This window comes from Bacillus rossius, chromosome 5, assembly GCF_032445375.1.
Source record: "Bacillus rossius redtenbacheri isolate Brsri chromosome 5, Brsri_v3, whole genome shotgun sequence".
NCBI lineage: Eukaryota > Metazoa > Arthropoda > Insecta > Phasmatodea > Bacillidae > Bacillus > Bacillus rossius.
This window is the reverse complement of record NC_086333.1, coordinates 75,600,205-75,627,458: the sequence shown is the minus strand read 5'-3', so window position 1 is coordinate 75,627,458 and position 27,254 is coordinate 75,600,205. Positions and strand designations below refer to the sequence as shown.

General features: G+C 36.8%; 2 protein-coding genes across 2 annotated transcripts in view; both read right to left on the bottom strand.

Moving 5' to 3' along the window:
- The window catches only part of LOC134532030 (uncharacterized), a 63,370-nt gene extending 41,993 nt beyond the window's left edge, over nt 1–21,377 (bottom strand). Inside the window, exons 1-3 of the mRNA XM_063368159.1 lie at nt 21,323–21,377; nt 17,443–17,628; nt 13,914–14,112 (exon numbers count right to left, since the gene is read on the bottom strand). Coding sequence (XP_063224229.1) covers nt 13,914–14,112; nt 17,443–17,590 — 347 coding nt within the window. The 5' untranslated portion in view covers nt 17,591–17,628; nt 21,323–21,377. The remainder of the gene's footprint in view (nt 1–13,913; nt 14,113–17,442; nt 17,629–21,322) is intronic.
- Nucleotides 21,378–23,253: 1,876 nt separating this feature from the next.
- Nucleotides 23,254–27,254, bottom strand: part of LOC134532029 (uncharacterized) — a 34,884-nt gene continuing 30,883 nt past the window's right edge. Inside the window, exon 6 of the mRNA XM_063368158.1 lies at nt 23,254–26,877. Within this exon, the coding sequence (XP_063224228.1) occupies nt 26,650–26,877 (228 nt within the window). The 3' untranslated portion in view covers nt 23,254–26,649. The remainder of the gene's footprint in view (nt 26,878–27,254) is intronic.

Below are 27,254 nucleotides of genomic sequence, written 5' to 3'. Positions count from 1 at the left end.
TTTGTGATTTGTTTTTTGTGTTGTATGTGTTTTGTTTTGTATGTTTTATGTGTTGTATATGTTTTGTGTTGTATGTGCTTTGTGTTGTACATGTTTTGTGTTGTACATGTTTTGTGTTGTATGTGATTTGTGTTGTATGTGATTTGTGTTGTATGTGTTATGTGTTGTATGTGGTTATGTAGTATGTGTTTTATGTTGTATGTGTTTTATGTTGTATGTGTTTTGTGTGTTGGTGTATTTAATGTTGTGTAATGCATTTTGTGTTGTCTTTTGCGTAGTGTGGTGGGGAGTATTTAGTGAATTTGGTGTGTGGTGCTCTGAGTGTTTTGTGGTATGATGTGGTCTGTGGTGTGTGGACTGATGCTTAGTATGGTGTGTGGTTTTTGCTGTGGTGTTGGATGTGGTGTGTAATGTGGTGGAGTTTTGGTTTGTGTGTTTTGTGTTACGTGTGTGTGTTTTGTGTGTTTTTTGTTTAATTGTTCTATGTTTTACTGTGTTTAGTGTATTATGTGTTGGTGTTTTAGTGTTGTGTAATGCGTTTTATGTTTATGCTGTTTTGTTATTTTTATGTTTTTATGTGTTTGTGTTTGTTTTATGTGTTTGTGTTTTATGTGTTATTTGTTTTATGTGTTTGTGTTGTATGTGTTTTGTGTTGTATTTTTATGTTGTGTGAGTTTTATGTGTTTTGTGTGTTTGTGTTTTTATTTTTGTGTAATGTGTTTTGTGTTGTCTGTTGTGTCGTGTGTCGTGTGTAGTGAATTTGGTGTGTGGTGTGTTGAGTGTTTAAGGTATGATGTTGTGTGTAGTGTGTGGACTGATGTGTTAAGTGTGTGGTGTTTGCTGTGGTGTTTGATGTTGTGTGTGTGTTTTGGTTTGTGTGTTTTGCGTTACATGTGTGTGTTTTGTGTTTGTTTTCTGGTGTGTGTTTTGCATTTTATGTGTTTTATGTGCTGTGTGTTTTATGTTTTTATGTGCTGTGTGTTTTATGTTTTTATGTGTTATGTGTTTAATGTGTTGTTTGTTTAAGTGTTTTTTGTTTAACTGTTCTGTGATTTGTGTTGTATGTGCTTTATGTTTAGTGTTGTGTAATGCGTTTTGTGTTTTGTGTGTTTGGTTTTTTATGTGTTTAGTTTTATGTGTTTGTGATTTATGTGTTTGTGTTTTATGTTTATATGTTTTATGTGTTAAATTTTTTATGTGTTTTGTGTTGTATGTGTTTTGTGTTGTAATTGTTTTGTGTTGTAATTGTTTTGTGTTGTATGTGTTTTATGTTGTATGTGTTTTATGTTGTATGTGTTTTGTGTGTTGGTGGTTTTAGTGTTGTGTAATGGGTTTTGTGTTTCTGTTGTGTAGTGTGGTGGGGTATATGTAGTGAATTTGGTGTGTGGTGTGGTGTGGTGAGTGTTTTGTGTTGGTATGTGGTTTGTGGACTGATGCTTGGTATGGTGTGTGGTGTTTGCTGTGCTGTTAGATGTGGTGTTTGATGTGGCGTGTGTTTGGTGTTATGTGTTTTGTGTTTCGTGTTGTGTGTTTAGTAGTGTGTGTTTTACATTTTAGTGTTTTGTGTGTTGTGTGTTATATGTGTTGTGTGTTATTTGTGTTGTGTGTTTTAGGTGTTGTTGTGATGTGCGTTTTGTGTGTGTTGTGATGAATGGAATTTGGTGTGATGTGTGTTGTGTGGTGTGAATTTGTAGTGTGCGGAGTGTGGTGTGATATTGTGTTGTGAGGTGTGTATTTTGTGGTGTGTATTTTGTTTTCGTGTATATTGTTTTTGCATTTTATATGTTTTGTGTTGTGTGTTTTATGTGTTTGGTGTTTTTTGTATTTCGTGATTTGTTTTATGTATAATGAGTTTTCTGTTGTGATTTTGAGTTTTGTGTTGCGTGTTTTTTTTGTTGTTTTGTGTGTGTTTTTTGTTCTGTTGTGTGTGGTTTGTGGTGTGTGTTTTGTGATGTGTTTTGCATTTTGTGTTTTATGTGTTGTGTGTTTTATGTGTTGTGTGTTTTATGTGTTGTGTGTTTTATGTGTTGTGTGATTTATGTGTTGTGTGTTTTGATTTGTGTTTTATGTATTGTGTGTATTATGTGCTGTATGTAGTATGTGTTTTATGTTTTATGTGTTTTATGTTTTATGTGTTTTATGTTTAATGTGTTTTATGTTTAATGTGTTTTATGTTTAATGTGTTTTATGTTTAATGTGTTTTATGTTTAATGTGTTTTATGTTTAATGTGTTTTATGTGTTAGTTTTATATGTGTTTGTATTATATGTGTTTTATGTGTTTTGTTATTTATGTGTGTTGTTGTATGTGTTTTGTGTTGTGTGGTGTGTTTAGTGTTGTGTTTTTGTGGTGTTTTTTGTGAAGTGTTTTGTGTTTTAAGTGTTGTTTTTTTTATGTGTTGTGTGTTTTATGAGTTGCATGTTTTATGTGTTGTTTTTTTATGTGTTGTGTGTTGGTGTTTTTAGTGTTATGTTGATATGAGTATTGTTTTGTCTAATGTGTAGTGTGTTGGGTGTATGTAGTGAATTTGGTGTGGGGTGTGGTGAGTGTTTGGTGTTGTGATGTGGTGTGGGGACTGATGTATAATGTGATGTGTGGTCTTTGCTGTGGTGTTGGATGTGGTGTGTGTTTGTTTTGTGTTATGTGTTTTGTGAATTGTGTTTGTATGTTTTGTGTGTTATTTGTGTTGTGTTTTATGTCTGTTTTTTGTTTAATTGTTTTGTTTTTTATGTTTTACTGTGTTTTATGTATTATGTGTTGGTGTTTCTAGTGTTGTGTTTTGTGTTTATTGTCTTTTGTTTTTATTGTCTTTAATGTTTTTTGTGTGTTATGTGTTTGTGTTTAATGTATTATATGTTTTTATGTGTTTGTGATTTATGTGTTTTGTGTTGTATTTGGTTTGTGTTGTATGTTTTTTATGTTGTATGTGTTTATTTGTATGTGTTTTGTGTGTTTTTGTTTTTATTATTGTGTGCTGTGTTTCACGTTGTCGTTGTGTAGTGTCGTGGGGAGTGTGGTGAATTTGGTGTGTGGTGTGGTGAGTGTTTTGTGGTGTAATGTGGTGTGTAGTGTGTGAACTGATGTGTTGAGTGTGTGGTGTTTGCTGTGATGTTGAATGTGGTGTTTGATGTGGTGTGTGTTTTGGTTTGTGGGTTTTGTGTTATTTTTGTATGTTTGTGTTTGTTTTCTGGTGTGTGTTTTGCATTTTATGTGTTTTATGTTGTTTGTGTGTTGGTGTTTTTAGTGTTGTAATGTGTTGTGTGTTATGTGTTGTGTGTTTTATGTTTTGTGTGTTTTGTGTGTTGTGTGTTTTTGTGTTGTGTGTTTTTGTGCTGTGTGTTTTTGTGCTGTGTTTTTATGTGGTATATGTGTTGTGTGTTTTAAGTGTTGTGTGTTTTAAGTTTTGTGTGTTTTAAGTATTGTGTGTTTTATGTGTTGTGTGTTTAATGTATTGTGTTGATTTATGTTGTGTTATTTATGTGTTTGGTGTATTATGTGTTGTGTGTTTTATGTGTTTTTGTTTAATTGTTCTGTGTTTTGTGTTTTATGTAATATGTGTTGGTGTTTTTATTGTTGTGTGATGCGTTTTTTGTGTTTCATGTGTTTGTATTTTTAATTTTGTGTAATGTGTTTTTTAATGTTTGTGTTTAATGATTTTGTGTTTTATGTGTTTGTGATTTATGAGTTTGTGATTTATGTGTTTTGTGATTTATGTTTTTTTGTGATTTATGTTTTTTTGTGATTTGTTTTTGTGTTGTATGTGTTTTGTTATGTATGTTTTATGTGTTGTATATGTTTTGTGTTGTATGTGCTTTGTGTTGTATGTGCTTTATGTTGTACATGTTTTTTGTTGTACATGTTTTGTGTTGTACATGTTTTGTGTTGTACATGTTTTGTGTTGTATGTGATTTGTGTTGTATGTGTTATGTGTTGTATGTGTTTTATGTTGTATGTGTTTTATGTTTTATGTGTTTTATGTTGTATGTGTTTTGTGTGTTGGTGTATTTAATGTTGTGTAATGCATTTTGTGTTGTCTTTTGCGTAGTGTGGTGGGGAGTATTTAGTGAATTTGGTGTGTGGTGCTCTGAGTGTTTTGTGGTATGATGTGGTCTGTGGTGTGTGGACTGATGCTTGGTATGGTGTGTGGTTTTTGCTGTGGTGTTGGATGTGGTGTGTAATGTGGTGGAGTTTTGGTTTGTGTGTTTTGTGTGTTTTTTGTTTAATTGTTCTAAGGTTTAGTGTGTTTTATGTATTATGTGTTGGTGTTTTTAGTGTTGTGTAATGCGTTTTATGTTTATGCTGTTTTGTTATTTTTGTGTTTTTATGTGTTTGTGTTTGTTTTATGTGTTTGTGTTTTATGTGTAATTTGTTTTATGTGTTTGTGTTTTGTGTTGTATGTGTTTGTGATTTATGTCTTTTGTGTTGTATGTGTTTTGTGTTGTATTTTTATGTTGTGTGTGTTTTATGTGTTTTGTGTGTTTGTGTTTTTATTTTTGTGTAAAGTGTTTTGTGTTGTCTGTTGTGTCGTGTGGTGTGTGTAGTGAATTTGGTGTGTGGTGTGTTGAGTGTTTAAAGTGTGATGTTGTGTGTAGTGTGTGGACTGATGTGTTAAGTGTGTGGTGTTTGCTGTGGTGTTTGATATGGTGTGTGTGTTTTGGTTTGTTTGTTTTGCGTTACATGTGTGTGTTTTGTTTTTGTTCTCTGGTGTGTGTTTTGCATTTTATGTGTTTTATGTGTTTTATGTGCTGTGCGTTTTATGTTTTTTATGTGCTGTGTATTTTATGTTTTTTATGTGTTATGTGTTTTATGTGTTGTGTGTTTAAGTGTTTTTTGTTTAACTGTTCTATGATTTGTGTTGTATGTGCTTTATGTTTTAGTGTTGTGTAATGCGTATTGTGTTTTGTGTGTTTGGTTTTTTATGTGTTTAGTTTTATGTGTTTGTGATTTATGTGTTTGTGTTTTATGTTTATATGTTTTATGTGTTAAACTTATTTATGTGATTTGTGTTGTTTATGTTTTGTGTTTGTATGTGTTTTGTGTTGTAATTGTTTTGTGTTGTAATTGTTTTGTGTTGTATGTGTTTTATGTTGTATGTGTTTTGTGTGTTGGTGGTTTTAGTGTTGTGTAATGTGTTTTGTGTTTTCTGTTGTGTAGTGTGGTGGGTTATATGTAGTGAATTTGGTGTGTGGTGTGGTGTGGTGAGTGTTTTGTGTTGGGATGTGGTTTGTGGACTGATGCTTGGTATGGTGTGTGGTGTTTGCTGTGCTGTTGGATGTGGTGTGTGATGTGGCGTGTGTTTGGTGTTATGTGTTTTGTGTTTCGTGTTGTGTGTTTTACATTTTAGTGTTTTGTGTGTTGTGTGTTATATGTGTTGTGTGTTATTTGTGTTGTGTGTTTTAGGTGTTGTTGTGATGTGCGTTTTGTGTGTGTTGTGGTAAATGGAATGTGGTATGATGTGTGTTGTGTGGTGTGAATTTGTAGTGTGCGGAGTGTGGTGTGATATTGTGTTGTGAGGTGTGTATTTTGTGGTGTGTATTTTGTTTTCGTGTATATTGTTTTTGCATTTTATGTTTTGTGTTGTGTGTTTTATGTGTTTGGTGTTTTTGTGTTTCTTAATTTGTTTTATGTATAATGAGTTTTCTGTTGTGGTTTTGAGTTTTGTGTTGCGTGTTTTTTTGTTGTTTTGTGTGTGTTTTTTGTTCTGTTGTGTGTGGTTTGTGGTGTGTATTTTGTGATGTGTTTTGCATTTTGTGTTTTATGTATTGTGTGTTTTATGTGTTGTGTGTTTTATGTGTTGAGTGTTTTGTGTTGTGTGTTTTATTGTTGTGTGTTTTATTGTTGTGTGTTTTATGTATTGTGTGTTTTATGTGTTGTGTGTTTCGATCTGTGTTTTTATGTATTGTGTGTATTATGTATTGTGTGTATTATGTGTTGTGTGTATTATGTGTTGTGTGTATTATGTGTTGTGTGTATTATGTGTTGTGTGTATTATGTGTTGTGTGTATTATGTGTTGTGTGTATTATGTGTTGTGTGTATTATGTGCTGTATGTAGTATGTGTTTTATGTTTTATGTGTTTTATGTTTAATATGTTTTATGTTTAATGTGTTTTATATGTGTTTGTTTTATATGTGTTTGTATTATATGTGTTTGTATTATATGTGTTTGTATTATATGTGTTTTATGTGTTTTGTTATTTATGTGTGTTGTTGTATGTGTTTTGTGTTGTGTGGTTTGTTTAGTGTTGTGTTTTTGTGGTGTGTTTTTTTCTGAAGTGTTTTGTATTTTGGATTTGTGTTATGTGTTTTAAGTGTTGTTAGTTTTATGTGTTGTGTGTTTTATGAGTTGCATGTTTTATGTGTTGTGTTTTTATGTGTTGTGTGTTGGTGTTTTTAGTGTTATGTGTTGGTGTTTTTAGTGTTATGTTTATATGAGTATTGTTTTGTCTGATGTGTAGTGTGTTGGGTGTATGTAGTGAATTTGGTGTGGGGTGTGGTGAGTGTTTGGTGTTGTGATGTGGTGTGGGGACTGATGTATAATGTGATGTGTGGTCTTTGCTGTGGTGTTGGATGTGGTGTGTGTTTGTTTTGTGTTATGTGTTTTGTGAATTGTGTTTGTATGTTTTGTGTGTTATTTTTGTTGTGTTTTATGTCTGTTTTTTTGTTTAATTGTTTTGTTTTTTATGTTTTACTGTGTTTTATGTATTATGTGTTGGTGTTTCTAGTGTTGTGTATTGTGTTTTGTGTTTATTGTGTTTTGTTTTTATTGTCTTTAATGTTTTTTGTGTGTTATGTGTTTGTGTTTATTGTATTATATGTTTTTATGTGTTTGTGATTTATGTGTTTTGTGTTGTATTTGGTTTGTGTTGTATGTTTTTTATGTTGTATGTGTTTATTTGTATGTGTTTTGTGTGTTTTTGTTTTTATTATTGTGTGCTGTGTTTCACGTTGTCGTTGTGTAGTGTCGTGGGGAGTGTGGTGAATTTGGTGTGTGGTGTGGTGAGTGTTTTGTGGTGTAATGTGGTGTGTAGTGTGTGAACTGATGTTATGAGTGTGTGGTGTTGGATGTGGTGTTGGATGTGGTGTTTGATGTGGTGTGTGTTTTGGTTTGTGGGTTTTGTGTTATTTTTGTGTGTTTTGTGTTTGTTTTCTGGTGTGTGTTTTGCATTTTATGTGTTTTATGTGTTGTGTGTTTTATGTGTTTTGTTTTTTATGTGTTGTGTATATAAGTGTTTTTTTGTTTATTTGTTCTGTGATTTGTGTTGTATGTGCTTTATGTTTTAGTGTTTTTAGTGTTGTGTAATGCGTTTTGTTTTGTGTGTTTATGTTTTGTGTGTTTGTGATTTATGTGTTTGCGTTTTATGTTTTATATGTTTTAATGTGTAAAATGTTTAATGTGATTTGTGTTGTATATGTTTTGTGTTGGTGCTTTTAGTGTTATGTTGATTTGCATTTTGTGTTGTCTGTTGTGTAGTTTGTTGGGGTGTTTGTAGTGAATTTGGTGTGTGGTGTGGTGAGTGTTTTGTGGTGTGTGGACTGATGTGTGATGTGGTGTGTGGTTTTTGATGTGTTGTGTGTTTTAAGTGTTTTGTGTTTTTTTGTGGTTTATGTTTTGGTGTTTTAGTGTTGTGAAATGTGTTTTGTGTTGTCTGTTGTGTAGTGTGGTGGGGTGTATGTAGTGAGTTTTGGTGTGTTGTGTGCTGAATGTTATGTGGTGTGTGGTGTGTGGACTTATGTGTTTTGTGGTGTGAGGAGTGATGTGTGATGTGGTGTTAGATGTGGTGTGTGTATTGTGGTGTGTGTTTTGTGTTTCATGTTGTGTGTTTTGCATTTTATGTGTTTTGTGTTGTGTGTTGTGTGATTTATAGGTTTGTGTTTAATGTGTTGTGTGATTTATGTGTTTTGTAATATATGTGTTGTGTGATTTATGTGTTGTGTGTTTTATGTGTTGTGTGTTTGGTGTTTTTTGTGTCAAGTGTTTTGTGTGTGTTGTGTGTTTAATTTTGTGTTTTTGGTGTTTTGTGGTTTATGTTTTTGTTATGCGTTTTGTGTTTTGTGTGTGTCATTTTGTGTGTTTGTGTGTATGTTTTGCGGTGAATGGAATGTGGTGTTTGTTGTGTGGAGTGTGATTTGGTGTGTGTTGTGTGTAGTGGTGTGTTCATTGGGGTGTGTTGAGTGGGGTGTGTTGAGTTGATTGTGTTGTGTGGAATGTGGTGTTATGTGGTGTGTGTTTTGTGGTGAATGGAATGTGGTGTTTGTTAAGTTGTGGATGGTGTGTTTTGTGTGTGTTTATTGTGTTGTGTGTAGTGTGTTTTTTGTGTAGTTTGTATTGTGTTTTGTTTTTTAGGTGTTTTTGTTGTAGTGTGTTTTTTGTTGTGAGTTTAATTGTTTGTTGTGTTTTTTGTGATATTTGTTTTGTTTCATATTGTTTTTGTTTTGTGTTTTTGTTTAATGCATTTTGTGTGTTGTGTTTTTGTGTTTTGTGTGTTATGTGTGTTTTGTGTTTTTTGTATTTTGTGATGTGTGTTTTGTGTTAAGTGTGTCATGTGTGTTTTTTGTTTTGTGGTTTGTGTTGTGTGTTGTGTAGTATATGTTGTGAGTAGTGAGTTGTGATGTGTCCTGTGGTGTGCTTTTGGTGTTTTTTGTGTGTCTTCGGTTTTTGTTTATGTTTTATGTTATGTGTTTTTGTGTTGTGTGTGTTATGTTTTTTGTATGTGATGTGTGTTTTGTTGGTTTTTGAAATTTTTTTTGTGTGTGTTATGCTTTGTGTCATGTGTTTTTATATGGTTTCTGTTGTGTGTTGTGTAGTATGTGTTGTATGGTGTGGTGTGTGTAGTGAATTTTGGTGTGTGATGTGGTGTGTTTTGTGGTTTGTGCTTGTGTGTTTTGTGTTATATGTTTTTTGTTTTGAGTTGTGTGTGTTATGTATTTTGCATTGAAATTTGTTTCTTGTTTAGAGTTTTTGTGTTATGTGTGTTTTTTGTGTTGTGTTTTTTGCTGTTTGTTTTGTGGTGTCTGTTTTGTGTTGTGTTTTGTGGTGTCTGTTTTGTTATGATTGTGTTTTGTGTTGTGGTGTGTGTGTGTTTTGCATGTTGTGGTGTGTGTATTTTATGTATTGTTTTGTCTGTGTTTGTTTTATATTTTTTTGTTTTTTTTTTGTGTATTGTGATATGTGTTTTATGTATTTTGAGTTATGGGTTTTGTGTTTTCTGTGTGTTTTAGGTTATTTGTGTTGTACGTTTTAGTTGTTTGTTTGGTTGTATGTTGTGTGTTTTAGTTGTTGTTTGTGATGTGTGTTTTGTGTTGTGTTTGGTGTGTGTGTTTGACGCTCCTTTGATGTTCGAAGGCGTTCGTAACAACTGCCAAAACTCATCCCATAATTAATGGGATGTGGAATACCCGTTAAGTTAAGTCTACCTACTGATCTAATACAAAATGTATTTGTGACTGGTATATCCATACGAATATAAAAAAATATTTACTAAGGACTACTGAACTTATTTCAAAGTGCTTAAATTTTTTTACTGAATTTTTTTTATTATAACTACGTAACTATCATTTTTGTGCAAATGCATAGAATGGTTTTGATGTAATACGTTTAACCGTTTAAAATTTATTATATTAATGCCATTAATAAGTTCAACAGTTTACAAAAGAAAAGCTCGAGACTCTATGTGAAAATTCATAGAATAACATTTCCTAGCTTCCTATGAACAGAACCGACCTTACAGTGAATGGCATAAGAATTTAAAATAGTTTTAATTTATTGAAAGCTGCGTTGCGTTATTGCTAGAGACCGGAAGATATAGCGGTTTCCTCTCGCGATAGGCTGAAATTCAAATACATATATGTACTACTTATGCTTAGAGACCTGAAAAATTCGCGGGTTCAATGCCCTGCAGGATGAACTCCATAGTTCTACGTACACTCGGTCAAATGCCACCCACTCATTGGCTGCTGTCGTGTGAGACGTCCCAGCGTAGCAGCCTGTGATTCGATAAAGCTTTGGTTGGGCGTTTCTCATTGGCCCAGAGTCATCCAGGTGAATTGTGAGCCAATAGCAGAGGCCGCACTGAGGTAAAACTATTTGTATATTAGCCTATCGCGAAATGAATTCGCGAATTTTTCCGGTCTCTACTTATGCTGCTTCTGCTGTTGGCTCACAGTTAATCTGGAGGTCACTGATCCAATTACAAACACTAAACAAAAGAAGCAACCAATCACAAGCTACCCTGTTGACGTCTCACAAGTCGGCAGCCAATGAACGGTGGTATTTGCCACCGTGTCTACAGAGGTCTTAAAGAGTCTTTCCGAGAGGACACTGGACCGACGAATCTTTCCGGTCCCCAGCTATTGCACCTTGCGTAGTTCATAAACAGGTACTCTAAAATGAGGTTGTTCAATAGTTTGCATCTTACGTTTTTGCGTAGTTTATAAGCCAGGTCTAAGGCCCGTCATATATGTGACACGTAAACGGAGATGGACCCTTGCGGATTAACTCGGCAGTGCTGAGCTCTCCCGTTTACGTCTAGAAGCCGATTACTTGGCTGCAGCTCTTCCGTTTACGTTGCTACGTGCGACCAACAGAAGCCTACTACTTGGCTGCGGTGGTAGCCCTGTTTGTTCGTTTTCTAAATGGGTTTTTAAAAAAATTGTTTTCCAGTACAAGGACGCCCAAAGCGAAGGGGGGAGAGAACTCCCGCGCGCCCGTGCAGCAGAGGAGAGACTGCGGCGTGGTTCGGCCGGCCGCCGCCAGGATGCGCGCGTGTCGCTCCGCGGAGCGTGACAGACGGGCGGGCCCAACTGACGTAACGTGACGTGACGTGCGTGGACTAGCGATGAGGAGCGTGCTGCGCAGTAGAGACCTATGTGGCTCCATCCAGGGGCGTAGCCAGGGGGGTGTGGGGTTTAGGGGTTCAACCCCCCCCCCCCCCCTTAGCACCAAATCTTTAATTAATTTCTTGTTCACCACTCAAACAAATTTCATATTAAAATTAATAAAAAATTTACCATTACAATATTTAAATTTAAGAACCGAAAACTGCTAAAATAGCACTATTTTACACCTTAAAATCCAAATTCTCCCGGGGGAGGACGCCCCGAACCCCCCGCTTTAATACGGAGGGGGGATGCTTCTTAACACCCCCCATACACAAATCCTGGCTACGCCACTGGCTCCATCCATCGAAATAGTCAATCGAAATTGTCACTCGCCAAAAACAAACATTGAAAAACACACACGTCACAGATGGACACGATTTTCACAGTCCTGAAATCAGGGATTGATATCTGAACGCCTATTAGACTGAAACAAGGTATATACCCCGCTACCAGCGGTTTTTGCCAAGATCCCTAGCTGGTAATAGTTGTTTGCTCACCCTTGGTGGATGGTTTTTTTTTTTCAAAATTTTGTTTATTTCTTCCTTTGCGTAGTATGAAAAGTGAAAATATTATAAAAGCTTTGGAAAGTAAGGTGTGGAGCATGTTTGGTAGCCCGGGACAGATTGTGTCGGACAATGCCACTTATTTTACTAGTAAAATTTTTTAAGTCATATGCCTCCATTGGGGTATCAAACATATCACTACCAGTCCTTATTACCCGAATCCTAATTTAGTGGAAAGAATGAACAAAAATATCAAGATCGGTCTTACTATTTTTCTACAACGCAATCATCGTTTTAAGTGGGATAGTATCATCCATATTTTAAATTTGGCTTTCAATATGACTGTGTAATTTACGCCGTCAGAAATATTTTTGGGGAGAAACGTACCGCATCCTTTACTTAACTGCTGGGGTTTGCATCCGAAATGTTTGAGTACTCAAAGTCCTCGTCTGCAGGAAAAAATGTGGGGCGAAGCAGCTGATAATTTGCAAAAAAGCTAAAAATAAAATAAGTATATATTATAACAAAGGACGGGTGAATGATGAATTTAAGATAGGAGATGAAGTTTTATGTAAGCAATTTGTACTAAGTAATAAAGCTATGTACAAAACTGCGAAGTTAGAATATGATTATGATGGACCTTTCAAGATCATAAAGTTTTTGGGACCTGTAACCGCTCTGTTGCAAGACGTCGAAAGGCCTAATAAGATTTAAAAAAGGGGCCCATTTAAGCCACATAAAGAAATTATTAAGGCGGGACCTAAATTCCTGATTTATTTTTGAGTACGTCTTGTTGGATCGAAGTGTCCAAGTTAATTTATCGATCCTAACTGTTGGACTACACCATTTCAATTTTTGCTAATATCATGTTTTTGGACTGATGTACTAAAATTTGGATTTTTTTTTTGTCTTAGCTTTTAAGATTTACCTGCTAATATGCAGTTATTTGTAGTGCTATCTAGTCATATCTTCTATGTGCTTTGTGATGTTAAGGTTTTCTAATCTTTTATATTTTTCTTAATCTTAACGTTTCCTATTTGCATATTTTTTTCTAGGTATCTTTTGAGCTAAGCAAAACATATTTTTAGTTACTAAATTTGTAAACGTAATGTTTGTCTCACTTATCAATTTGGCGTTTATCTTTAGCTAATTTATCTACCAAAGTTTTTTTTGTTAGGGGTTGTTGTGGCCACCAGGCCACAATTATTATTTATATTTTATTTTGGCTATTCTGATTTTTCTCAATTATTTCAATTTTAAATTACCGTTTTAATCTTTAAAACTAAGTCGCAGTATTTTTAATTGTTTAATTTTTATGAATAATTCTTTTATTTATTATTCATTGTTTTGGTTTGATTCAGTTTCTTTAATACTGTACATCGATATTGGTTCTATGGTCGGCTACTGGGCGCGGTATCGTCGCTTCCCGGTCTGACGTCACCAGCCCCATAGTGCGGGAGTGGGGAGTGAGCTGTGAGCCTCGGGGAGCGATGGACTGCGAGTCGCCGCCGACGCACGTGCGGTGGAATTACGCCGCGGGCAGAGGTGTATAATGCTTCGACACAGCGCCAGGCAGTCCGTGCCTGGGTTGGCATGGATGGGGCCGTACCTCCAGCTGGTACGGAAGGAAGTGCCTCGCAAGTGAATACTTCGATAAGGTAAAGAGGCGACACGCAGTATTGTTCGGATTTGGCGCAAAAACTAAATTTTGGAAGCACTATTACAGTTCACGTGCGTGTGTTAATTAACTGTGTCTGTGCTATCTACAATTACTGTAACTGTCTCTTCTTTCCTCCTCGCCAGCCTGCTAGCCCGCGCGGAGGAGGGGTGATAATCCCCTTGGCATCCGGGCTAACGGGACTCCTGGAGGGTGCGCTGCATTCTGGCCCAGGGGTGTACAAACACCGACGGGACAGCCGGTGCTGATAGCCGCATGGTGGGCGTAGTGCGGTAGATGTCTTCGCGATGTACCGCCACAGTGCTTATCCATAATTTTCAAGGAAAAGTTAAAAATATAACCACCTCTTTTAATACAGAAATAAACAGCTGATTAACACATACACATTAAAACTCCTACACAGAAAACATCTTTTTTTTACAAGAGATTCATTTGTAAACCAGTTGCCAAATAAATAGTTAAAGAATACTACAAGAAATTTTTGTACGTCACAAAACTATAATTAATAGTTTTCCTTGCGTGAAATACATTTTTTTTAGACTAGACTGTGAATATATCACAAAAATTGGAGCATAGATTTATATTTTAATTGATGTTTCATTCAATCATAATTTTTCAAACCATGAAAAAAATAAACTATTTATTTTTTATTTTGTCTATTGAAGTGCAAAATTAATTCTGTAAAGTTATTTTGGGGAACTGTTTAAAAATAACTTGAACAACTGGAGGTACTGGGACGACACAGAGCATGAATTCCAGGACAAGAATCCGAACCCATTGACACTGCGAACACTATGTTGTGGCGGTGCAGTTGTTCAGGTGTGTGCCGGCCTGAGTCGCGGCCGGGGACTCACCTGCCCAGGAGGTCGTCCTGCGTGTCGACGTCGAACTTCTCGACGACGAGGGGGTCGAGGCGAGGCACGCTGAGCCCCAGCAGGTCGAAGGGCGCGCCCAGCGAGTGCGCCAGGAAGTCGTTGATGTCCCCCAGTGTGGCCTGGGACAGGGTCATGGTGAGCGCCGGGTCGCGCCAGCCCTGGCCCTGCGAGCTGCAACCTGTCGCCGGGTCGCGTGAGCTGTTTGTCCGCGCGCGGACTAGGGATGCAACATCGCTCTTAAAAACATCGATATCACGAACATCGATGTTCAAAAGAAAAAGCATCGATGTAAAAAAAAATCGTTCTGACAACCGATACATCGATGTTTTAACCGATGTTTTTAAATATCAGGAAAAACATGCCAAAATTATTTAAATTATAGTATGTAGCGAAAAATCATACCTACTACAGGTTCCTGACCACAATATCCACAAGATAGCTGTGAAAGTTGAGCGGTGACCGTAACATTATATAGCGGAGAAATAAAGATAAAGGTGTACTGCACTGCCCTTAAGTGGTTTCAAGATTCTGTATTGGTTGTTTTATGCCTAAAAATTACTCCAAAACCACGCCTTTTAGCCATTTTCACTCTACTAAAAACACGATTTAAAAACTTAATCCGCATTCAAAAGTACCTTTCGGCATTCAGCGAACACTTAAATGCTTTTCGTAAACATACCCCACTCGGATATCTTACGTAGTTTTCAAATCACGTTTTTCCTGAAGCTCTGTGCACCGTATGCAGGAGATTATCCGGGGGGGGGGGGGGGGGGGGGTTAGGGGTTCAATTCCCCCCCCCCCTTTAGCGTTAAATCTTTAGTTAAATTTCTTATTCATCACTCAAACAAATTTCATATTAAAAATTAATAAAAAATTTTACCATTACAATATTTAAATTTAAGTACCGAAAACTGCTGAAATAGCACTATTTTACACCTTAAAATCCAAATTTTCCCGGGGGAGGACCCCCGGACCCACCACTTTAATACAGGGGGGGTGTGGGGGCATTCTTCTTAACACCCCAAATACACAAATCCTGGCTACGCCACTGACTGTATGTGTGCCCGGGCAGCCTGCAGCCTTAAGACACAGGCTTATTTAAAATAAAATTACCCTTGTCTTTTAGGTTTTTAGTTATCATTTCGTGAATATATTGTAAATAGTACAGATCATGAGAGATCTATCTATCCAAAAACCATTGCGATACGACATTTAGTTTTCAACAAAACTTTTTTTTTTTAATTTTCGATACTTATAAAACTTACATTTTTAAGTATAAATAAATGTTATAAACGCTAAACCATTTTGGTTGGTATCCTTATTTTTTTACAGTATTTGAATAAGTCTATATTCAATTAAAAAATAACTATTTTTTACACAATTTATTTTTAATTGGAAAAAAATTTAGGGAAAAAGCATGAAGTGTATGTGCAGGTTTCAAATGTAACATTAATTTTCTCGATAGAGCTAGCGAGACCGTATCGGTACCAATTAATAGCTTGTATGTACAACAAGCTATGAAATTGTCCATAAAGTCTCGCTGCTTTTTTCCTTATATTTTTCAAAATTTAAAAGAAAATTCTTGTGTAAACAACGGTACCTATTTATTTTTTCCAAATGATTTTACACATCTTAAAGTACTGGAAAAAAATTGATGCTGAAATCAACCAAATAGTTCAGTAAGTATTTACAACATTTTTGATACCTACTTAAAAATGTAGGTTTTTATAGTAAGTATAGATAGTTAAAAAATTGTATCTTAAAAACCAAATGTATCGTAACGTTTTTTTATATATATTCAATAAATATTCATGAAATGATAGCCAAAATATTATAAAAAACTAGGGTAATTTTAATGATGAACGATGTCGATGTTTTGGACTTTTTCGTCGATGCATCGGCGATGTATCGCTCTTCAGAACATCGATGCTAACATCGATGTTTCATGAACGATACATCGATGTTTTGAAAACATCGATGTATCGTTTGCATCCCTAGCGCGGACACACTGTGCCGACTGTACCTCGAGCTGGAGGGGCGGCAGGTCATAGACGTCATATCGATTACAAACGTTTTCATGCCGATCTATTGTCTGCGTGTTAGAAGCAAAATAGATAGCACTATATGACAGTGTGGTGGACATAGAGAAATGACACACAAATCTATTGCATGTAATGATTTTCTTTTATAAAAATGATTTTACCCATGGCGATCGATTGAACGGTTTATAAGTTGATGCGCTGCAGCGCCATCTAGCGGCGAGTTACAAAAAAAATGGATATCATAAAAACCTGTTCCATGAAGAAAAAAAAACTCTTCGTTGTGCCAACTGCCATAGCGATCGGTCAAACGGTGTCTTATTTTTATCAAAGTCATAAATACCATAATCCAATTTTATACATATAGATTATATACTATGCTTTAGAAAAGCCGAATTTTCAAATTAAACGTTAGAAGATGGTTATGGTCTTTAAATGGCTTATTCCGAGTCCTATACACCCCTCTTAGATATTGAAAGAGTCATAGGTGGATCAATTGTGTTGGTGAAAATAAACCAAGGAAAAAAAAAGTGTGTGTAACTCATTACAAGTGATATAAGTTTAACTTATTTGGCCATTCAAACCTCGACTTTTAAATATATCGTTAGAGGTAATTGGGCAGAGAAAAAGAGAAAGAGCAAAATAGAGAAAGAAGAACATTTTATAAAAATAATACAGCTCGGTTTTTTTTTGGCTATCATTTACTTTTCAAGTATTCAAGAATTCTAAACTTTTTTGTATTTATTAAAAGTTTGATTCAAATATAAATAAATTAATATAATAAACACGATATTAACAAATTTTTTTGCTCACTACAAAGATAACAGCTCAGGTTATCAATAGCTATTGATCAATAAATAGTTATTAATTAACAATAAATATTTCTCACTGTTGAAATACCCACACCGTAAAGAAAAACTGCGCATGTTACTGCTTCTTCAAACAATTCTGCAATTTTTAACACGCCAAATCTCTGAACAGATAGCGCTATATATGCGGGAAATGCAGGCACGCTGGTCTAACAAGGAGGAACGCGAGCGTGCTGGTAGTAAATATAAAATTCAAAGCGCTCTCAGCTGACTGTATAGTATAGGATACCTATATCTGTTTTCTAAACAGGCTCAAGCACTTACACTCTGTCTTATCCTTTCATTCATCTATCTCTCGGTTCAATTTTTTTTTTTTTTTGATGGTTGTGGACTAATCATCGCACAAAGAGGAGAACGAAAACGAGCCCAGCAACGTATATATCATAGTGCTCTCTTAATATCTCTTTGGCCAAGTACCTATTCTTTGTCCTTTTTGCGTCAGAAACGTCTCACAGCGATGTTTCACGAAAACGTTGCATTAAAATTCGACCTTGAAATTTCACTCTATATCACCCAAAGATGTTTCCATTTTAAAAAAAAAATAACAGGACCCAAGATGGCGTCTTTCTCCATAGAGGTGGTTGCACTGTAGGGACTCACCCGAAGCTTCCCTGGTCCTATGCGACTGCGGCGTCATCTTCGCCAGGTTGGTCAGCGTGTCCAGCAACAGCTGTCCGTCCGTGTCGGCCCGAGCGCAGTGGACCGCCGCCAGACACAGCGCCAACAGCCACGCCATCGTGTTGGACATCCCTGCGTCTGTGTGTCTGTGTTTCTGTCGCACAGGGCCTGGGACAGACGGCAACGTGGTTGACGACACTTCCCAACCCACCCCGTGCCGCGCTTAAACACCGCGAAACATTTCGAACCACGGCGCTTTGGAAACGCCCCACGATGGATCACGAGCCTCAGTCACAATCACCGTCATCAAGGCTGAGTTTCGCGCGCCATGTTAATTTATGATGCGTGAACATCGTAGCTCTCTCGACATGCGGCATTTGGTGGGAGTGATTCAGTGGGAATGGAACTGAAATGAGGGACAAAGTTGTAGGACCCCACGTGTAGCAACATAAACACCTGCATGTAGTCACTTTTGTAAAATCTGGGGTACATGCTAAACGTATTGGTGTGCCAAATTAAACTTTATGATTTTGAAAATACCCTGTAATATAACAGTAAACTGAAATAGTCTTTAAGAACAATCCCAAGTTAGGGAAATGGAGTTACAATGTTGATAATATAGCTATAGTCTTCTTTCGTCTTGATGAACATGTAGCCGAAGTTCGTAGACTTCAGACTCAGCCTGTCTGAAGTGATAGATTTTCTGACTCGAAAGCTAAAGCTTGAGGAGTTCAATTCCCTGTCAGGTTGGGGATATTTATTTTTAATTTGTGGTAAATTTTCTTTCCCTGGTGGTTCAGGACTGTGGGTATGGGTCGCGAACCACCGCATAATATCTGGCCTTTTCTCCCCCTCCCTCTGACTAGACTAGATTTTTTTCTTGGCTGTGGATTTGTGATAACTTTTTACCCCTTTCAGTCTATTCTTCAGCTGAAGTGGACAATTTATATATCAATGATACATGGATTATTTAAACTTTAAATGTGTGGGTCATGGTGTAGCCTTCATATAGTCAACATCATTCTTTAGGGCAATAAGAAATGTTACATTAGTCATGTTTTAGTAAAAAATTATATATTAAAATTTATTATAATTAGAGCATAAGATTTTTAGTACATAAAATAAAAAAATAGTTAAAAATTAAAAAATCTTTAAACATGACAAAATGTGACAGAGGGTTAATAGGCTAGTAATTCCACAGTGCTCAAATAAAAACATATCAGTGCAGAATATCAGATCATTACTATGTCCTTTGAACTTTAAATTTTAAAAAAAAAATGTCAGAAATCATATTTTCGTGACGGAGAAAAGTGAAATAAAAGGGGGAGAGAGAGAGAGAGAGAGAGAGAGAGAGAGAGAGAGAGAGAGAGAGAGAGAGAGAGAGAGAGAGAGAGAGAGAGAGAGAGAGAGAGAGAGAGAGAGAGAGATTTTGACTTGATCCGCGCACGGTGCACGATAGGACACGGCCAGTTCCTTATTGTTAGGGAACGGATTTTGGTGTCCTATCCGTTTCCGATCTGTTGCCCAAATTCCGCGCATGCGCAGAGCACACTTTTGCGTTTATTTCGTCCAGTTGGCGGACCCGCGTCTGACGTGCATTAACTCGTGTATATAGTCATTATTGTGATCATCGGGGGACGCGCCAAGCGTGTTGGTGTGCCAAATGAAACTTTGTGATAGAGAAACTATCCTAAAATACATTTTGAACACTTTAATCATCATGACAAGAAATCATCGCAACTTTAAAAGTACTTGAGAATATTAGAAAGGCCATTAGGTATATTTTTGTGCAATGGTGCTGCTTGCTATCTGTAGTATTTATCCCGTAACAATTGTCTCGATGTTTACGAAACTTCCGTCAGAATGCATTCAAACCAGTTTCTAGCTTCGCGCAGGGCACCGTTTATTAAAACTGTTGCCGATTTGTTTCCTTGCTGGGATTCGGTTTGGACACGTTCTGGAATAAGACCCGCGAGTTGTATCTCAACAAGGCTGCGCTTAAGGCCCTGCCACGCTGTCGAATATTTGTCTCCAATATATTCTACAATAGAGTTGGAGAGGTTGTATTGGACGGAAAATGGCTTCCAATTTTATCCACCAAATATATTTTGACAGATAACCTCAAATATGTTTTTAATCATGTCACACTATTAAAGTATATTATTGGTCTGAGCTATCTTAACCTTTTAATTTTTACTATCAATTTTTGAAATTAAATAATGCATACAGTTGTGGATGAAATTTTTTAATTTATTGAAATTTAAACATGTATCAATTTAAATCACAATAATATTCGTTTCGTAATGAAATAAATGTTCAGAGAATTTTTTAAGGCTATAGAAATATAATTTCATTTTTACAAATGAGATGTTTTCGTATACAACATTAATATTAACTTTTTTTTATTTTTTTAAAATTTGTAACCTTTTTAATCACCCATGTGCTCCTCCGGCATTATGAAGAACCGTTGTGACGGAAACGAATGCCTTTTCCTTTTTTACTAGACACGATTTTGATTGGCCGATTGCATCCAACATCCGACATGTTTTAGAACCCAGTCTACATATACAAAATATTTGACGGAAACTCAAGCCATCCAACCTGTCAAAAAAAAAACATGGCTGCGTTAGTGACTTTTTTCGGTGACGTCACAACACTCCAAATTTATTTGACACAACATATCGGAAGGTGTTGAGGTGATGGAAGCCAAACTGTTGCCAGCGTGACAGAGGCCTTTATTCGCTGCCTCGCCCGAGCGTCTCGGAGCAGGCTCGAGGCGGGGAGACTCTGCGGAGGTTTCCCCCTGCCTTCCGCACAAGACCCGTTCCCGTGGCCAGGAGAGGATGCATTCTCGACCCAACCCTGACCTCCGACCCGAAAAAACTGTAGGCCCGAACACTATACCAATCGGTAAGAAAGTGATTGAAATACTGATTTCAAAACCATTTTATTGACATCCGCCACTTCTGTTTTTTTTTTTCCCCCACTGTACGCCACAGAGAAACTACAAGAAAGGACAGGAAAGATGCACTCACAAAAAACACAGAGAAACAAGCGAGTATATACCGATGTTATTAAATCCATGAACAGCTTAGAGAATTCGTGTTGAGGAGTAAGTCTGAAAACATCACGCCACAGACTATCACAGTGGGCTGGCAACGACAACACAGTTGTAACAAGAACAGAAAATACAGACAAACAACAACATTGGACAACACGACAGCAAACAGACGAACTCAGCGACGACGACACAGACGAACACAGCTGGCTTACTGAGGAAAACAGTTGCGACGTTTCGGGAACTGACACATGCTCTCATCGTCAGGTACAAACAGACTGATGTAGTGAAAACCTGCAATGAAGTGTTAAAAACCATATTTTAAATCAATCTTTCCTTATGCAATGATCATTCACAGAAGGGGCGTAAACAAAAGAGGGGGGGAAATGGGATTCACCCCCAACCCAATATTTTTTTTAAAAAATCTATCATTCCCACCAATAAAATAGAAAGATTTTAAAACAAACAGCGGTTATTTATTCCCCCCCCCCCCCCCGGGCCATTCCAAAATGAAATTCTGGATACGCTCTTGGTACTTGGATACCAGCTGGCTAATTCATGCATTAGAGTTAACAATATATTGCATTTACTTTGGCCATAATTTTAGAAAATAAACATGTTAACTATTTTGTTAAAGACTTTTTTTTTGTGGAACTCTTCTGGATTTATGGCCAAGTACAAAGTTCTGGACGAAATATTTTTTAATGCTGGTTTTGAAAGTGTTTGGGTGAATGTTATTCTACCTTAAGATACTACTGAACGAGTGAATCAAGGCAAGCGTGCGTGAATAACCCGCTCACTCACCTTCCAAGTCTCGGGCGCGAACATCTGAGGACGGGTTGTTTGTTTCGCCTTGCAAAGCGTGCTATCTAATCAAACGCGAGCTATGCGCTGCGCTATCTCGAGTAGACCGTCGAGTACCCAACCCTCGTAGCGTGCCAGAGTTACGTTAGATGTGTTAGGCCGCTGAGCCCACAGTCTTGGCGGAAAGGTTAATGCGTAAAATAGGAAAACTCGTTAGACTGCAGATGAGGGTAACCTGCAACAGCGGTTTTCTGCCTCGTCTGCGTGAGAAGCCATCGCCGCATACGTCCGGCCCATTCAAGATGCGTTTGTTCAGCACAGAATGGCTGTGACTAGTATACTAACAGAAGACATACGCCCAAGAGAATCTAAACCAATCACGATATATATTAAAAAACCGCTGGTCTCAAAATATTTTCGCGAAATTTACATGCCCCTAGTGATTAAGGAACTATTTTGTCCCTTTATTTTCTTATTTATGAGTATCTGAGTAGGGATGTCAACGATATATTGATATATCAGAAATATCGATATATCGGGAATATTGATATTTTATTTAAAATTATCGATGTTTTGGTATTAATATTTTGATGGTGATAAATTTTTTAACATCGATATTTTGTATTGATAGTAGGTATTGAATTGGAATATTTTCCACTTTACTATCCTCCCCCCCCCCCCCCTGGCACAAACCCACACACAATTAGGAAAAATATATAATCACACGTCGGTTATATACCCTGACAGTTTAAATACTTGATAATAGGTCACGATAATGATATTGATACTGATATTGATCTCAGACTCAACGGAAACTTAATTTTTTTGTGAACATTAGTTGAGTTATTTTGTAAGTAAATAAAAATCAATTTGAATTTTGATAGTAGGCTAAGAGTTAGACTTTTTTGAGGTAATTTAGTTTTTCAATCTTAGACATATCACGAACTCAATGTGACATATACCTAAATGTTAATGTTAATATCAAGGGTAATAGTTTCGATATTTCAATAACCTGATGAATCGACATTATTAAGCCGATATTTTATTGGCATGATATCGTCGAAACGATAAATCTAAAGACCTATATATCGATATTCGTGAAACTGTTTTCATCCCTATATTGAGACACCTAAAAATAGAAATCAGTTGTTTATTCAGCAAATCGGAACAGATCTTCAAAGTTTTGAAAGACGATCAGCCATGAAGTAAAGGTTCAAAAACATTGGAAACCCTTATTATTACGAAATAACTGTCGAGCTCTTGTAATATATCAGTCAAACGCAGCAGTCATATTTGTGGTTTCGCATCGATACAGATTTTAGGAACTGACAAAAAAATTGGTTGTCTGTAAAGTCGGTTTACGGACGATAGTTTAACGTGGCAACGTCATAACAAAACATTGATGAAATGATTGCATACTTTATGAATAAAATTGAATAATTTTTATTTTATTAATAAAAGAATAAATACTTGAAATTATACTAGTAATCAGATTTTTAAAATGCAAGAATAATTAACCTTTATTGCCGAAATTGTTGTTGTAATAAGCAATGAAAACCACATTAACTTTTCACTTCACTTTATAAACAGTCGACGAAACAGTTCACGTGTAGATGTAAGTTGTGTGCTGCCGCTGTCTTTCTTCTCCTCGGACGCATAGGCCAATCGAGTGGAAGAGAGATAGATGCGGCGCAAGCGTACAATGAGCGTAACGGGACACAGCGTAACGGAACAATGAGCGTAACGGGACACCGAGTAACGGAACAATGTGCGTAACGGGACACTTTTTCGTGCGTGCAGCCGGCGTTCATCGATTTATTAGACGTTGTCACGTCAAAAGAACTGATTGTGAACGGTGAGTCGAGTTTGTCTCGGTGGCCACCCGACCGGCATTCACGTCGAATCCACGTCAAGAAAGAAAGAAACATCAATTTTGTTCAATTATTTTTATTTCATACACAAAATTCCTGTTCAGGGAAATTTAATTCAATAAACAAACCGCTGGTGGTTGTAGTACAAAATACAGCCTACAAGATTTTTTTTAAGAACCTTTGCATGACTACGACTTAATTAATTTGTAGCACTTCAGGTATTATTACACACTGTCCACAAATTTTAAATAATATACATAATTAACAAGAAAAAAATCATAAATCTTAAAGTAGTTTTTAGGTTTTATTTTCTATTGAATGTTTAAAAATATTTTTATTTTAGCATTTTTAGCGTCATTTTCTTGTTTGATTGTTATTGTGTAGTTTTAAGATATATGTATATATACATCCCTGTTGTTCAACAACAAAGACGCCTCTTAACAATTTACATCTTATTGATCATTCATTAACAAACTATAAAGTTATAAAAACAGATCTGTAGTCAACATTATAAGTCAAAAACACCAACTGAATGCATGACTAGATAACGCATCTGAATGTTTGAGAAAAAAATAACTTTCATCTTTCATGTACAATAACATGCAAAAAAAATTAAGTCACACATATTTTACATTCTCAGATAAGAACTTATTCTTCACCAAACATAATTACGCCACCACAATTTTTATTTTCACAGATTTATAAAAAAAAACACATTTATTGATTAGTTTAAAGGAAATATAATTCCTTAATTTCTTTAACAAAACCTTGCGATACCATGTCATTTATTTCACATTTGATTCACCTTAAATAAAAAGTTAATACAAATTGTGTTAATTTATTCGGCACAGGGTGTACTTAAATGACGTAGATGTTGCAACTGAATATATTCATAAGTTCGTTTGGTAAACAGTTCTGTTGACAAACCTGCATGCCTGCTCGATCCTGAATCAACAATAAACCACGAACAGCATAGTCCAAAGAGAGAAAAAAACTAGCTGTGAAATACAATAGTGTAAGTAGCCGATAAACAGTTGGTAGTGACTCGGGTATATGTACAAGAAATGGTAAATTCGAGCATGTTACTTAGGGAGTCCAAAAAAAGACAGGAGTAAGACACTTAGTAGTTTCTAGCACATATTGTAGAAGACAATATATAAATTCAAGCACGTTAACATATGCGAGACACAAGAGACAATACTACAGTGATCCTAGTGGCATGAGCTAAATCATACACACGAAATTCAAATTTGTGTATGTAACAGGCTTCTATCCATTGCCACATTTATGGATTGTCAGCTGGAATTCGGGAAGCCTACACTTCACCAAACATTGTAGCAGAAGCCTTAAAGAATTAAAACTATTGTAGATAAAAATTCCACGCACTCTAATGCATTTGTTTATAACCCATTCACGCATTTAATAGCAATTAACGTGAAATTAAACCTCTAAATCTCGTACTAACAACATTGTTTGCAATGCTAGGTACAGCTGAGGCCCCCAGGATCGCTGTACATCACTTGTCTCGCAGATTTTCGACGACTTTCCTACATTATTCTACTACAATATGTGTTTCTACTTTTATTTTGTACCTTTACATTGCGTATGTTAACTATTAGTATCAGCAATTCCCTAAAATATACCTACAGGTTTTCAGAAGGCTGCTCTGTACATTTCTGAAACAAGAGCTACATTTTGAAATAAATTTTTTGCATTATCATCTTTTGTTTCAGAAAAAAAGTTACCTGTTCCCCTCCTGTTTTTGTACACAGTCAATACAAAATTATCAAAAAGAGTTAGAAATTAAGTAACAAAATCTGATTAAAATTATGCCAATTTTTATAGGTTGCATTAATTTAATTTAACCATAGGTGATTAATATCCACTCATATAAGCTTATAGCTTATTTTCAAAATAACACCTAACACAGTGTCAGAAGACATGTCATATGTTGTTTCTAAAATAAAGGATTAAGTTAATATGACGCAAATGTGGATTTCCAAAAAAGGAAAAATTTTTCACAGTTTTTCGCTAACGAAACTTACTGAGACATAAACAATTTTTGTAATTATAAGCATAGCTATTCGCAAGGCACCTACGGCACCCATTGAAAATTGACGAATATAACAATCAAAATGTGTTCCACCTATGTAGTTGTATTTAAAATGTTGCGATATTGTTACACTTAAATTTTCTATTTTATACACATCTCTATGGAGCAAGCTAATATTTGAGCTACATGGTACGCTAGTCTCCAAGGTATACACATATCTTTGGCGTTACAGAGTCAGTGAGTCAGTGATGAGTGTAACTGGATATAGGATTCTTCCTAGGGGTTCATCCTAGGGGTTCATCCTCTGAAGAAGGCTTGTCTGTATTCATACTGCGGGTGGCTCAGAGCATAAAGTGACTTGGTCCAGTGTTGATCGTCCCCGTAATTCACACATAACATACAAATTTGAAAATGTGTCATTCTCTTGCTTCGTGTATTCACGCGGAATGTTCAGTAAATGAGTACCAAACTCGAGCTTGGCCCCCAGTCTTTCGCCAAAGTGCTTATGATTAGAAGACAAAAATGTTTGTCGGCCTGATCAGGAAATAGTAATACCTGTGGTCTTCTGACAGAAGAAATAATAATTGAAGTATTTAAGAACAGGTTGTAAGTATCACTAAAGTCTCTTAGATTATGATGTAAAAATCGCACTAATAGTCTTTCTGATCAGGAGATGAACATTTTTGTGGTCTTTCTAATCAGGCTTTCAGATAGTCTGCCTAACCAAAAGGTAGGCGTAATTGCTGAGATTATGATCTGAAGTCAATTAACACTTGAGTCTTCCTGATTCTAAAGTAAGAATCGTAGTATTTCTGATCAGAAGATAAGGATTTCGGTGGTCATCCTGATCAGGAGGTAAGAAACCATGAAGTATTTCTGACCGTGAACTAATAATCACCAACTTTTTTTTCTGGGGAATCGTACCGGTAGTCTGTCCGATCAGGATATAAGAACACTCGTTTCTTCCTAATAAATAATTAAGAAATGTCGAAATCTTCCTACCAATGAGGTAAGAACTGCATAAGTCTTCCTGACCAAGAGGTATGGATCACTTAAGTGTTCCTGACGAGGAGAAAGGGATCACTGAAGTCTTGCTGACGATGCGGTAAGGTTCACTGAAGTGGTCCTGATCAGGAGAATTGCTGAAGTTTTTCTGAAGAAAAAGGGAAATATCACTGAAGTCTTCTTGACGAGGAGGCAAGATGCACTGAAGTCTTCTTGACCAGGAGAAAGGGATCGCTTAAGTCTTCCTAACCAGCAGATAAGTATCACTGATCTCTTCCAAAGGTTGTTGAGGATTGCTGTCTTCCTGCCCAGCAGGTAGGTATCACTGATCTCTTCCAAAGGAGTTGAGGATCGCAGAAGTGTTCCTGACGGGGAGGAGAGACAGGGGCGCGGGCAGGTCACCGCACGTCGGCGCCCCGCCACGCGGCCGGCAGCCAGGACAGCAGGTCGGCGCGGCTGAGCGCCACCCTGCGCAGGTGGGAGTTGACGCCGCCCAGGATGTGCCGCACCAGGAGAGGCTTCAGCACCGGGGAGAGCGCCACCAGCAGCTGCGGCGCCTTCTCGTTGATCACCTCGTTCACCGCCTCGCCCGTCTGTCCGCCGCCCATCAGCCCCGCGAACTTGCTCTGGAACCACAGCGCAGTCCAGATGGGCCGAACCACCTCGGCACCCTCGAGCTGACATGCCCACAGCCACGAGTAGGACACCTGAAGCTCGTATACAGGATGGGGCCAAAGGTGTGTGTCGGTTTTGAAACGGAGCGCGGGGCCCACGTTGACCGGATTGGAGAGTTTGTGACTTCTACCTGTGGGGTTACCTCAAGAAACAGCTTTTCAAACATCGTCCTCACACCATGGAAGAACTTAAGATGTACATTCGAGAGGAAATCACCACTAAACCTCTCGAAATGTACCGAAAAGCTGTCAAAGAGTTCCAAAATATTCGCCTCCATCATTGCATCACTGGTGATGGCCACATTTTCCTGATGTGATCTTCAGAACTT